The sequence below is a fragment of the Ammospiza nelsoni genome, chromosome 1 (genome assembly GCF_027579445.1).
Source record: "Ammospiza nelsoni isolate bAmmNel1 chromosome 1, bAmmNel1.pri, whole genome shotgun sequence".
Taxonomy (NCBI): domain Eukaryota; kingdom Metazoa; phylum Chordata; class Aves; order Passeriformes; family Passerellidae; genus Ammospiza; species Ammospiza nelsoni.
Window position 1 is genome coordinate 130,795,296 of NC_080633.1, and position 15,085 is coordinate 130,810,380.

Sequence of the window (15,085 nt, forward strand, 5' to 3'; positions counted from 1 at the left end):
TTGAAGTATTTAAGAAATGATTGGACATGGCACTTAGGGCTATGATTTAGTTGCCATGGCAGTGCTAGGGAAAAAGTTGGACTCTATGATCTTGAAGGTCTTTGCCAAACTTAATGATTCTATCATTTATAAGACCCTAGTCTTTTCAAAGACCAAGAAATGCTGAAATGTGTGAGAGAAAAATATGCCATTTTCCAAGAATTGATTCATTTTCCACAACATTCATTCAGCAGTGGATCTTTTACTTCTCACAGCTGAAACAGAAAAAGCCAGATCTTTCTCCTTGAGGTTGGACATGGATCTCCCTCCCCCCTTCCCCAAGAAGGCTGTAAAATATTACACTTCTTAATATACAGTACTTCTATAGAAAAAAACCCTACTATTTATCCTAAACTCTTAAGATGATTTAATTTCCTAGTCCTAAACAGGAGAGGAGCAGATGATGGCATGAAAGAGTTTACCAACAGTGATATTCTTTCTCCCTTAGCCACCCATCCTGATGTAGGGACTTTAAACAGAAGAAATATGAGGAAGGTAAAGGTAATCTTGAGCCCTGATTCTGATTTGGAGTCAGGATGGCCCCTCAGCAAATGGTAATGGCTGAATTGCAAAAATTAAATTTATAAAAATAGGAAAGAGACATGTAAAGACCAGTTGTACTGTTCTCAATTGTCTGGTCAAGCATCAAAAGAGACACAAATTAAGAGAAATTGAAAAGCAAGAAGGATCCCAACTAATTGTTTTTATCCTCTAATTCATCATTCCCAATTTGGATCAAGGGAAAACGAGGAAGAAACTTGAGACCAGCCTTCAGAGGCCATCTGCAGTCCATCTTGCATTCTGCTTCTGAGATGCCAGTTAGTCTAGAAGAGACTGGTAGTCACAGCTCAGTATTCCTACCCGCTGCTGTCTGTGCTGCTGCCCCACACAGGCAGCTCTCCAAGGCCAACATGGCAAACTGAAGCCTTCAGGGAGTTAAATCACCCTGAGCTGTGCTGGGTGCTCCCCAGCAGGAATAACAACTTCTTCCATGACCTAGTGTGTCACTGACATTATGTGAAGGTGACACTTGGGCATTAACAGCTCCAGCTTTGAGATCTCAGACAAAGCTCAGAGTGATGCAATTCTATTAATTTTTTAGAACTGTCACAAGTAAACCAAGATAAATTGTTGTAGGTCCAGAAGCCCAAAGATGCCATTAATAAACAATGGAGGGTTACTGCCATTCAGTAGATGATGACTGAAATTAAGCAACTGTGCAGCTATCAAATACAGCTCAGTACAATACAGAAGTGTGCCAAGGGCTGAATGATGAGGCCAAAAATTATAATGGGGGCATCAGGAAGCACTATCAGGAAAGGAAAACCCAGGCTAAGGGAAACATTAACTCTCTTAACAGAGAGTCAGGGAAGATGAAGCGCAATATAGTGAGACAAAATAAATTGTTCCAGGTCATGGAGCACGTTTGTGGAAAAGAAAAGAACCCATAAATACTAACCCTCTATTTTCTGCTTAGCTGCTGAATAATACATCTATATTAAGAAACACATGGGAAGAAAAAAAAAAAAAAAAAAGGGCGTTTCAGAAAATTGAGCAAATGTCTGAAATAAGCGTTAAAAGAATGTGAATAGACTGAAAAAGATTATAAGAAAATGTTTTTCAACTTCTCCATGTGGGTCCAGTGTGCAGTTTTCATTTTCTGTACTTAGACATATAAGAAACGAAATTTAAAAGAAGTGTTGTAGACAGTGTTTTTAGAAAGTTACTTTGATGATTTTGCTCATTATTACACGGATATTACAGACAATAGATGTGTCAAGTCCAAAGCAATACCTACAGGCTGGTACACCTGTTTGGAATATTTCTCTTTGCCCTCTTAATCAAATATATATAATTTCATGGCTACAGTGTCAGTGCTTTAAAAACTTGTTTGTAAAAGAGCAATGGGAAAAAAAGCCCTACTAGAAAGCTCAAAAGTTTTGCAAATGACCTAGAGTTAATTAGAAAAGTCTGCACCCTGGCTAGTTCCCCTTCTCACGTGTCAGCTCTCATTAAATCAGAAAATTCTCCTTTCAAAGTTAACAAACACCATGGTTAACAAAACTGTTAAACTGGGATCAAGTGGGCACATTCCTAAGTTTATATATGATGTCATGCTAAGCAGCCCACAGCCAAACTTGCAAGTAGTATGAATGATTTTTCAATATATTAAGTATCTGATCTAATGCTAATTTTCTCTCTATAGGCTAACTGCGCTGGGAACAGGTGGCCCTGCTTTCAATTACGGAGGGCTAACATGCCAGTGTGAGGCCTGGATTAGTTCACCTTCTCACAGGGAATTTGCCTCGGTTGGGAATGGATTTATTATGGCTTCACACATGGAACGGAGCTCATGTCAGCTGAGGGCAGTGATACATCATATGATTCAAATTAACCTGCTGTGGACTGTTCCGCAGGGCTGATATTGTGTATTAAAATGACGACATTTTTAAAACAGCTTGAAAGAAACCAGGATTGCTGAAGTGCAATGGTTCCAATTTGTTCCAACTAATCTATCACCTGCTGGAGATATTATTCTAGAGGGTTTCTGGTAGCTGCTATTTTCCAGGTTTCTCCAAACCACTGACCTTGGTAATGGATACAATTGTTGCCTCTGCAAACAGTGGGGAAAAAAAGGCTGGAGAGAGTGCCCTGGTGCAGTTCTGATTATTGTTTTTTATACCTGAGCTGAGATCCCCTGCTGTGCCCCTCGTGGTCCCCAGATCATGTGTGGAGGGGCTGGCATGAAGGAGAAACCCACCAGCTCCCCAGTTCTCACTTCATCTTTCAGTGGGACACAACATTTCTTACTTTATTTGATACTGTCTTCTGCAGAAATTATTTATAAAGGTGAATTATCAAGGATCTCCATTCCTTCACATCTAACCCAATGCCTTCCCAAGAAATGACTGCGGAAAGAGGACTTCACTAAAGTTAAATCCACTAATTACAGATTATCATCCATAATTTGCGTGTACAAGTATTTAAAGGTAATTTTTATAAAGCTGTACTTCATAGACATGTTCTTGCATCATTTGCATCCAGAAAGACTACATCAAAGACAGCTTTTATAGGGAAGAAAGGTGGTTAAAAAACATCCAGGAGGACTAAAAGGTAAAGACAATAATTTTTAAAAACCTATTAAAATTAGATGGTCATATTTGATCCTCACATAATGAATTATATCTAATGCTGAAGCAATAAAGAGTTTACTTTAATGCATTAGACAAAAATTGGATCTACAACCCAGTAACAGAATGAATATAAAAGATAGAGGGTCATGTAAAGTGATGTAAATGGAATTTAAAAAATTTTACATAATTAGTTTCTGTAAAAAGAGAACGAATAGTCCTTTAATACATTGTGGGGTTAAAGTTGAGGTCTGTTCCCACAGGCCTGATGATGAATGCTTATTTCTCCCAGGATCCTATTACCTTAAATCTGGAAGAAATATAGTTTTTCTTTAGTTGCCAAAAATGTACAAAATAATCAACTCATGTGGCAAGAAGTGCATTAATGTATCCTGTTATTCTCATTTAATTAGTGGTTTCCAAGTTTAGCTACTTGCTGTAGTTTTTTGATCTCCAAGCTAATATAGACTGACAACCTGGTTTCCTGTGTGGTGAAACCATACGAGTTTTCTGTGGAACACCATCTACTTATCTACTTCAGCTGACAAACTATTTGCAAGGAGTACTGGTTTTATCTAACACAGCAAACACTGCGAGCCACTTGCAGATTTTTTTCTGTTAACTGCTTGACAGTATTTTGCATTATAAAACATAGGCATGTTGGATTCTTATACTTGAAATTTAACCTCAGCACACCAACAATGTATCTTGAAAGAAAAATGGCATTACAATTAAACTACTGAACTCTGAACACTTGAAATCAACACAGAAAACTGTATAGTTATCCCAAATGCTACATATTTTTGTCTGCACAGGCACAGCTTTCAAAAATGTGCTGACTTTTCAGAACAGTTGATCATCTGTAACCAAAAGGCAGCACCTCCCAGTATATTCAATGAATTTCAGTGATTCACTTACTACAGTTATAAACCACATATACATAAATGACCATGAAACACACACTGTCATTAGAAAATAGGTCACTCAGCAGCAGCATTCTTTGCCAGATATTCACCAAAGAAGAACAGCCTTCAAGGCCTGCAACAAAACTCTACTCCAGCGGTGCCTTTATTTATTCAATTTATTAGCAAAGCTGTCTCCCATTGGTGCCTTTATTTATTTAATTTATTAGCTAAGCTGTCTCCCACCACACATACTGTTTGTTGATCTTGCAAGAGCTCTTGGGAGCTTTGCTGAGGTTCTTGTCCTCAAAGAACAACTGCCGGCTGAGCTAGGATCTGGTGGTGTAACACTTTCTCCAGGCTGCTGACGGCCAAGCTACCTCACCCTGGAAGAAGCTGTGGTTAGGGGACTTCTTGTCCCACAGGGCAGTTAGTAACTCATTTTCCAGTAGCCTGCTGAGGAGCTGTCAGGCTCTTGTAACTCTCTGCATGTGCTGTTCTGACGCAATCACATGCAGAATGAGCCTTCCATTACTCATCCAACGAAACTTCCATCCCCCAAGGAAGGCTTCTTGGTAAAGGTTAGTTTGTTTGAAGAGGATCTCATAGTGGTTGCAGCTGAGGTTAGAAAAAGCTGCAAGGGATGGTGGAGCTGTTTTGTTATACTACACTGGCAAACACTTCATTAAAATTCAGAGAAATTACTGTTGAGTCATTCGTAATGATAGTTCCAATTAGTAGCAAAAAGATGATGAAAAAAAGCCTTTTGGCTAAGAATAGATCCTGGAAGAAATCTCTGAAGTTTTAAATGCTTTGCGAGAATAAATAGATTGAAGATTATGATGCATTAAATTATGGTTTTCCAGTTCCCTATTCAGCAAAACACTATGGAGGGGAGAGATTTAACACTAATGCAAGATACAATTGGACTGGTGAAACCGGGGTGAACACTTACACTATTTGTGAATATATACTTTGCAAGCTGGTGCCAACTTCTATGCTTGCTAGTTTTACTAGGAATCTGTCCTACTGACAGGACAGCATCAGGGAAACACCCTCAGGTGTGTAATAAATTAAATATAAAGGCTGTGCCAGGAAACTACAGTGAGAATCTTGAGAGAAGTGTTCTTACACAATGAAAGGTCTGGGAATATGGAAATCTAAGAAATGTGGGGACAGAGGTCATAAAAGAACTGGTAGCAGAAGGATAAAAGAAAACCATTCTGGCAGCAGTGATCAAAAGGTCCCTGATAGAAGACATCTTAACCCCTCCTGTGCTGTTCTGATTAGAATGAAAAGCCATCATTACTATCAATTAATCATTTTTTTTTCAAATGGTAGCAGAACATGCAGTAGGGCCTGAGGATTCAAAGGCCTATTAATTTACCCAAATATGGATCAATATAACAAAATCTTCCCTGAAATTAAGTCTTTAGATAGCTAGAAAACAAGAAAAAAAAAGGGGGCAATGATGAGGTTTTTCACATACTTTATTGTTTCCTTGAAACCTCTGCCTGTGTGCAAAAAACATTTTTCAAGCTACTTAACCACAGTATTTATAGTCAGGGTCAAATATGTGTGTATCATTCACTGGTTACTCAGTTTGATGTCTTGGGCTTTGATATTCAGAAGTGATTTCTGCTTTACCCAAAGACAATATGAGCTGTGTTTCCAACATAAAATTCTGTATTTTCAAGTACTTTGGAAAACTAAAATGGTGTGTTTTAAATTGACAACCTTAATAAAATGAGAACATATTTAATGTCCCTGTGCCTCAGTTGTCTTTTGTGGAATGGCAAGGGCATGGTATTCCACCATCCATGTGAGGGTTGTGCAGGTACATTAGTATTTCTGTAGAGCTCAGATGCTACAGCTGTAAGGCATGCAAAGGAAATTCTGCTGCAGATCCAGGATTAGATAGTGTGCTGTAAGACTGTATGAAGAGGTAACTGAATGAACATGAAAATCCTGTACTCAACAGCTCCTCACTAAATGCCTGATAACAGCTGTGCTATGTGAGGGATATTCAGGATAAGAAAATAGGTTAAATAATTCAATAAACTATAACAAATATGCAAATGAAAAAACAGTTATGTATTTTCTAACTTTCACTATAACCTCAATTATTTTTCACTGTGATGTAGCTATAAATATATGCTTCACAAAATAGAGAATGCAATTGGCAAGAATTTCTGATGCTCCAGGAGTGGAATTTCAAGTCACATTATGTTATGCAAATGCTAACATACCTCTACATTATACCACTTACATTAATTAAAGAAACACAATATTACTATCACTTTTTAAATTTTACAATATCAGCACTTAGGGGACTGTAATTTCCAGAGCCAGGTATCCAGATTTCAAAGAACCCAAGAGAAGATAGCTTAGAAAAATCTTCAGAAACTTTATAAAAGTCATCTTTTCTAAACACAACTGCAATAACATTTCAGTTTTCTAGGACTAGAAGTAGGTATGCTTCATTCTGCTGGAAATTCAACAAATTCAGCCTTTCTAAACTTACTGTGGGAAGAAAATTAATTATTAAACCCTAAACCAGTGACTGGTCCAGGACTACCCATTCCCCAGTTTTCACTATCATTCAGGGTAATTGCCAGAGGACAATTTCACATTAGTGAGTAAGGAATACAATACAATTCTGATTATCTGATATCACTGAGTCATGGAATAATTAGGTTGAAAGGGACCTCAACGCTGATCTCCTTCAAACTCCCCTGCCATGGGAAGGGACACCTTCCACTAGATCAGGTTGCTCAGGGCCCCATCCTGTGTCCATGTGTGCATATCTAAAAACAGATTACATTAGAAAAAAAAGATTAAAGTGCAGCACTTACCTGGTCCATTAAGGAAGTCTTTAATTTGCACAGTGATAAGAGGAGGTGGAATACCACTTTTAGCATCTACCTCTCCTGCTACTGTCTGCAACCAAATGTTGCAATAATCCAGAGCTTCTGGTAGAGTCTTCCCAGGATCTACAGAGGATAATCATCATAGTCATTGATTATATTCCAGGAATATGATATATTACAAAATGCTACATACAAAATTGACTAGACAAAATGAAAGAATTTTAAATGTAATATGGTAAATATTATACCTAATAGGACTGGTTTACATAGCATTTGCACTTAAAGACAGATACATGTGTGGAATAATGCACGCACTCATGGGTAAGAGGACAAAGCCCAAATCGCAAAAAATTTAGAAAACATGAAAAAATACAAGTAAAATATGAGTAAAATACATCAACAGAACAAGACAACTGTAAATAGCACACAATTTCAGCTTTAATTAATGATTAAGTAATGACACTTAAGGACTCCTTACAAGAGAATCTGTGCTCAAAACCTGCTTCTAGATTGTATTGTCATTGCTCAGTGGAGAAAATAATAATGGAAAGGTAAATTATAAAGGCAAAAAACCCAGAATGCTATGAGAGCTCAGGAACACAGCATGACAACAGTGCTGTTGTACCATTCCCTTGGCAGCTTCCCTCAATAGCTAACCAGTAGCTATTCTTGGGCACCACCTTGAATGGTGCTCCTTTGATCAGTCTGTGATACTACAGAAGTACATTAAAATTAAATCCATCCAAGGGCTATTCTGGCCTTCATTTTCCACATATCACATATAGGAAAAACAGTTGGGTAAAAAGGCTTTTTAATCTTTAGGGACTCATTATCTTCATTATGAGCAGTCTCAATTCTGGCATTATGGTCTTAAATTATAAATAATCAGTCATTGTTTATTATGAAGTCTGCTATGTTACTCTGTCTCATCCTCAACTTAAGGAGATTTTCTTGAAGCTATTCTCTCCTTTTCAGTCAATTAAAACTGCCATAATTGCTTTGAGTTTTGCTGAATAAATTCCTTTCAGGAACAGGATTTACATACTCACTGTTATAGTCAACATATGGTATTGTGGTATCACAGTCATATGTGGACTGGGTATATAAAGCCAGCTTTGGAATTTGTGTTTCTTGACCTTATCATGTGATTCATATAAAACTTGGCACATATGAACCCTTATGTGATTTCAAAGAACCTACTGAAACCAATTGATCATGACTTTAGATCTATATGGAAAAGATCAAAAGTTAGCACATTCTTTTGTTTTTATTTGATCAATTTTCAGGCAATGACTTTACAGCAGTATTTTTACTGTATGGCATATACATTACAGCCTTTTCTTCCTTCTATTCCTGCTACACATTTATAAAGTCAGCTCTCAACAGTTATTTAATAGCTGTCATTGCATACAACAGATCTGTATATTTTCCATGAAAATTTTCACATTTTTATGATTCTTAATCCTTTTCTTTTAATTACAATAACCAGAGTAGTGTGGCACACTCCCTTTTCTATAGTAACTGTTTTAGGGAATATCTTGTTGCGTCTGGCATTTCTCTAGTATACTGAAAATACTTCTACTACTACTACTGTTACTCATCATCATCACCATCACTATCCTCTTTACCACCAAGGTACACATTTTTTCCAAAACACAGATTTATAGCTGTTCTGAACAAGGATCTCTGAGTTGGATCTATAAAATTATATCTTGTTTTGTGCTGGTAGACATCATAAGCAGCTAACATTTTAACATTTTCCAGAATATATAGTGTAAAGCATTGTAAAGATGACTGAATATTGCTCAATGAACATCACTGAATTAATTAAATTCATCTCTAAATTACAGTTCCTCTGTAAATATTAATATAAACATTTAGGTGTACTAATAGGGCACAAAACACTGCAATATGCCATTATTTAGTCTCATTTCTGGAAGATATCATCATATACTGTATATAGCAACCTATATCTTCTACCAGCTTTTCAGAAAATCCACTACATTTAGCTGAACATTTCTTTTGTAAAACACACTGACAGGTAGTTTTATTATCCTAAGATGGGTTTACCTTATTAAATACCTAATAATTATTTCAAAGTTGTAGCTCTTTCAAGCAGAAAACATCTCTGATAAAAAGAACTTACACAGCAGAAAATCCCTCTGTGACATATTTCATTAACTATACAAACTCCCCTCAGGCTACTGGGAACTGCAGCACTTAAGTACAGAAGCAAAAAATAAAGTAACCATGGGATTCTCAGGAGATTTTTTTGCTCTGTCATGTCTCCAAGGAGTGCAACACTGTCATCACCTGGGGCAATGCAGGACTGGGATATGTGAATAATAAGGACTTCAAAATTTACATATTAGGTACACAACATGAAAAAACCTCAATCCACAACTCCAACAAAATACATTACTTTTAACCCAGCACTGGTTACTGAGTTCAAGCATTTTTTTTAAGTTCAAGTGAAACTAATTTTGGAATCAGGAGTATTGCATTGACAATTTTGCATCAGAGTGAATAATATCAAAGGGCCATGCAAAGAGCCAGCATGAGTGCTTCCAAGCCCATAGCACAGAGTTAATTTGGAATCTGGGTAACAGACTTGATTGCCCAGCCAAATAGTCCAGTTTTAAGCTTTTATGTAATGATATGAAAGCTAAAATCCAGAGGTTTCAAAATTGATTATGCCTGTGGTATATCAAAAACTTGAGGAGAGTTCCAAATAACATGTATGAGGGTAAGACAAATATATATCTCAAGGGTCAAACAACCAAAAGATGACCCTATTAAAATATCTTTGAAGGTACAAAACAGCCCATGCATCTTCAGAGGATCAAGAATCAGGAAAGGAATAATGCAATATCAGTCAATCAATCCCTATGCCAAAATCACAGGAAATATAGAAGCAACTGAACAAAAAAAAAAGAATTTTAGAATGAGAAGTGAGGAATTCGTGATGAGAAGAGCTATTAGAAAAAGGACTCTTGTCTCTCAAGGAAATGATGGAGGCATTCAGAATGTTTAAAAATACACTTGACAGAACACTATAAAATATACAATTGGGAACAATTATGCACCAGCAGGGAACTGGTTCTGAATAATGTATTATAATAGGTCATTTCCATTTCCATTTTCTATGATTCTCCCAAAAATCAACACTTAAATTTGCAGTTATTTGTATAAAGAAAATGCTGGAGAAAACCCAGGGGATGCATATATAAGTAAAAGGAGAGGCTAGAATTACTCCACAGCAAGCCAAGATAGAGAAAAGAAAGGACTGGGAAGTGAGAAGCAGTGAAGATGGCCAGAAATTTTATCCTCTACACCATGTGAAAAATCTGTCTGCGGCAGCAGAAGAAAAATAGTGAGACAACTATCACAGATCAACAAAACTTTAAATTACAAGACTGTAATTTAAAATCTGTAAGACTGAGAAGGTGAAACCTTCAACAGAACCACATTTACCTTCTTCCTCCCCTCTAGAATAAAAAGTAAAAAAAAAAATAAAATCTAAGCCACTTTTAGCCTTGCTGAGATCCAGACCTCAGCTCCAAACTTCACTTTATGAAATATCTTCCTAAACTTGATTTGAATTTGCAAGCTTTTGATTTCACTGCTATCCCCTTGGTCTTCTGTTAACAGCAGACAGCAAACCCCAAACTTCTGAAGAGAACAGGGACTCAGGGGAAAGGAAACCAGCAAGGCAGGAGAAATTCTGCATCTTGAAGATTTTCATTCTCCACATTCTGTCTTTGTTCCTCTTGGCAGCTGACAGCCAGGCCAGCTAAGGGAGCAGAGGGGCCATCTGGGAGGCTTTAATGGGGGGAGCTCAGGGAGCAGAGCCCCGTGAGCCCCGGGCAGGGGACAGGGCCACCGAGCGCGAGCGCGGCACGGCGATGCGGCCGCTCAGCTGGAACGATCCCCAGCCCAGCCGAGCACGGCAATGTGCTTTCATTTCAATGCATGAATCACATTTTGGTCTGCAGTCAATTTTAAAAGCCAGTATGATGCTGCAATCATCTCTGCATTTGAAACTCTGAAGTGGAACGTTTGGTCTTGTTTTCAAAACGGTTTCCACTGGAATTTAAAGAACACAAGTGGAAAAACATTTCTGCTAGGGTACTCACAAGTGCTGTGTCAGAAGCTCAAAAATGAGCACTTAAAGTAACCTGAGGAATGCACATTCCCAGGCCAATTTGGCTTTATGGGTGGGGGCTGCACTGCTCCCCCTCATCCATGACTGCAGATGTACTGGACAATAAATATACCCAGAGGGGAACGGGTGACAGCCCAGCAGAACTCCCTCCATGCCACGCTAGGAAACAGCCTTAAATCCTCGCTGTGCCATGTAGAAGCACAGGCTGCCACAGAGGCAGTGAATCAGGCTGCCCGCCAGAGCCAGCCTCTGCTGCTTTTCATGCAAAAGCCTGGAAAAGGCTTTCCATTAGATCAGAGGTTACATGTGGTCTTAGCTACTGCGTCTGCTCTTCATGGACCCCCTGCCATCAGAGGCGTGGGTGTCAAATAAAATAAAATAAAATAAAAATCAAGAATAATTCTGGATGGCCCCACAATGACTGTTTTTTGCAAATGAGTGGTTGACGGAAGTTGAAGAAATTCCATGCATAACAGATATTTACTGAGAAATTTCTCTCCCTTGAAACAACCAAGCACCACAACCTCCTCTTTGAAAGTAAACAAACAAACAAATAGAAAAAAGATTTTTCAAGAATGCCCAGAGCACAGTGGTCAGGAAATGAGGCAATTTTGTATCTGGATTACATTACCTGAAACAAAGCAAATAAAGATTTAAAAAAAATATTTATAAAAGCAGTTTATGAGATTACATTAAAAACAATTGCACCCATTTTATTTAAGTAAAAATGGCCAAAACTCTGCTAGCAAAAAACTAACAGTTAGCAGATGCCTTTTTGTGTTAAATATAGGATGAGCATTTAATAAAAAAGAGTCATTTTACAGTATCTTTCAGTCTTTTTATACACAATCTTACAAATAAACTCAAGGAGCAACTAGTCTTTTTAGTGCCACTTACTAAGAAGTTAAAATTTATTCCATTAATTTATTTATTTTGATTTTAAGTTCCTGTACCTTGCCGTAGCATAACTGCAATCAAGCTGCACAATTACCAAACACAAATGAAGAAGTTTAGCACAACCATAATAAAACTGAGTTAACATTTCAACAACCTAATAAGTCTCCTCCTCCAAATTGACTTTCCAGTGGAAGTGGTTGTAGAGAGGACTGAGGAAGCACAACCATTGGGTCTTTGGCTCCCAGGCAGGCAAATGCCCCCACATGCAGAGACTGGTCTGATGGAAATGTGCTGCTACTGACTGATTATTAATAAACTAAGAATGCTGAACTTTTAAATGGCCTATTTCCTTCTATTTAATTCTCAAGTTCTTATTTCTTTTGTGCTTCAGAAATTAAGCTAGAAATAAATAGCACAGTCAGTGTTGGAGGAGCCAAGTTCTTTGGATGAAATTTGGTGTTTCAGCCACTGTACAATGCACTGTCTCACAAGTGATAGTTTAATGTGCAAGATTGTGAATTTTATGCTCTATTCAAAACTAATAACAAAATCCTTGTCCCAAATAAAATACATATAGCTTCATAACATATAACATATAAAATCTTCATTTCTACATAATGTTCAAAGCAGTAAACCATCATGAAGCAGTAACCCTTAATTCTGTCACCAGCGCAGGACTAATTATTATTCTCTCTTATACAAAGGTTTATAAAATAGACTGTCATCAAATTACCTATTAGAAGCATTTCTAAAGTCTAGAAAATCTTTGCTGACCTACAGCTAAATGACATATTTCTTAGAAGCACACTATTGGGAGGTGAGGGACGAAAAGCACAACTAGATCCAGACTATCACGAGATTTTCTTTACCATAAAGTTTATTTGTGGAACTTATGTCAAAAAATAAGACATTCCTAATTCTCAACAGAATTCTGCATTTGCTTCTGCTTTTCAAAAATTTGAGGCTTGTTTCAGAACTGTAAATTATTTTCTTTTATAAAAACTGTAAGAAATGGCACAATATTTCACAAGATCTAAATCTATGGCTGTTGAATGAACAGTATTCAAGTCTTCAGAATTCCACACCAGAACTGATAGAAAAAATTTTTAAAACTTTCCTAAAATACTCTTATGCAGTGAATATGCTGTAGAATGCATAGAATACATAGAATGATTTTAAATGGCGGAGATTTTATTTGCATGTTTTGAATGCAATGTAAATATTTAATATACAGCTTAACTACGTAAGTTTAACCATATTAGTTTAAGTAATGAGAAAACACTCCCATAGTTTTACCAAAAAACCTTATAACAATGTAATTTTACTTTTGCTCAGACAAGTCTCAATTTTTAGGCTGTGATCAAAATTTGCAATGTTATAGGCCTGAAGTTTTGAGTTGCTGCTATGCTGTTGCCTATCTACATAACAGGATGAGAAGCACACAATATTTTCATTTGGTCTATGATTTGGTTGTTTGTTTTTCTGTTTTGTTTTCAAGGGAGAATATGCTCCCTCAGTTCTTATAATCCAGTTAAAAATATCTTTGAAATTTATCTTATGTTCTCTTCCCCATTCTGTGTTAGATAATAGAGTTACTTGCATGCATATGTATATACACAAGAACAGTCTTCTAGAGAGGCTAACTGGAAATACAGTTTAGCAACATTCACTGCAATTTAAACACCATTTATGCCTTTTTCCCATTCTCCAGTCCTTGATACACAGAGAAATAAAGGAATACAGAGTATGTGTATCGTACAGAAGGAGAGAAATTAACTTGGTTCTTTCAAACAAACTTTATATTATTCTTCATATGGACTATACATCTCTTTCAGACAAAACTATCAACAAATAATCACAATGCCAAGAAAAGTTGGTGTGATCAATAAAATCAACCACAGCAGCACAAAAAATGCCACAAAGAGCTCCTTATTCTGTATTATATTAAATGCTATATATAGTGTGTGTGTAATATGTACACACAGACAAACACACACATATATATAATACATACAGTTCATGGCTATTTTCCCTCTAATATGTGTTAGAAATGAAAAATAGAAATTTTCAAAACCAACATGTTACTATAGTGGTATGATAACGTGAATCCTAAATTATTGATTACCAGCACAGCAGGTGTTCCTAAACAACAGGCAATAAAAACTTTATACTACCTTCTTTGCTGAGTGAATTAGTGTGTAACTGGAAGTGTCCCTTAATTTTATTAACTTATTAATACATTTAGGATGGTATTTTTAGGTACTAGCACTTTAGCAACCACCTCTCAAACTCTTTTGACAAGAGGGCTACTGCATTGGCAGCAAGCACAGGATTCTGTGATGCACAGGAAGGTATTTATTTATTGCCCACAAAGGCAGCATGAGACCAGGACTTCTGCCTTCACATAATGTCTGAGTCCTATCTCCACACTTCTTTGTATTTGCCTGACATGGAAACTTAAAGCCAAAGAAAGGGGTAAGACCCATGTATGGCTAATCTTTAGTCTCCCAATGAGCAACCTGGCAACCTGTGGTGACTGAGGAGCTCTCAGGCTCTATGCTCCTACTATCTTTATTATTTAGACTTCTTGCCATGCTTCTGTGCTCTCTGATGCACTTTCAAGTTATAAGAAGATTTTATTACAGCTTGTGTTTTGTAGAATTGCTGCCATAGACATGAAGATGGTGAAAGACTTCAGGAGGTAATCGTAGAAGCAGAATATACAAAATTTTGCCCAGTTCATTGGTGGTGGCAGCTTGTAGCAAGGACATGCTTGAATGCCTCAGACATGAGACATGAAGAAGTCCTATTGCATCTTTCCAAAGCACTAACTTAATGAAGATGTGATCTTAGACCTACTCCAAGCTTCCTTCAAGCTTTGCTTTGTGAGTTTGCTTCACATTAATTGCTGCAATAACATTTTACATAGTACGTAAGAAATACACATGAGAATCTGGAGTTAATCAAATTCATGACACAATTGTGTTTCATTCAAGGCAAGACAGAACAGGAACAGCAGAGAAAGACAAAACCAGAAAGATTAATAAAATGTAGCAGAGAACAAATCTCCCTGTTTTAAGT

The 15,085-nt window shown here is 37.0% G+C and overlaps 1 protein-coding gene across 1 annotated transcript in view; it reads right to left on the reverse strand.

Annotated features, from left to right (window-relative positions):
• VPS13B (vacuolar protein sorting 13 homolog B) overlaps positions 1–15,085 on the reverse strand; it is a 429,559-nt gene that overhangs the window by 100,391 nt on the left and 314,083 nt on the right. The window contains exon 35 of the mRNA XM_059490125.1: positions 6,928–7,065. Within this exon, the coding sequence (XP_059346108.1) occupies positions 6,928–7,065 (138 nt within the window). The remainder of the gene's footprint in view (positions 1–6,927; positions 7,066–15,085) is intronic.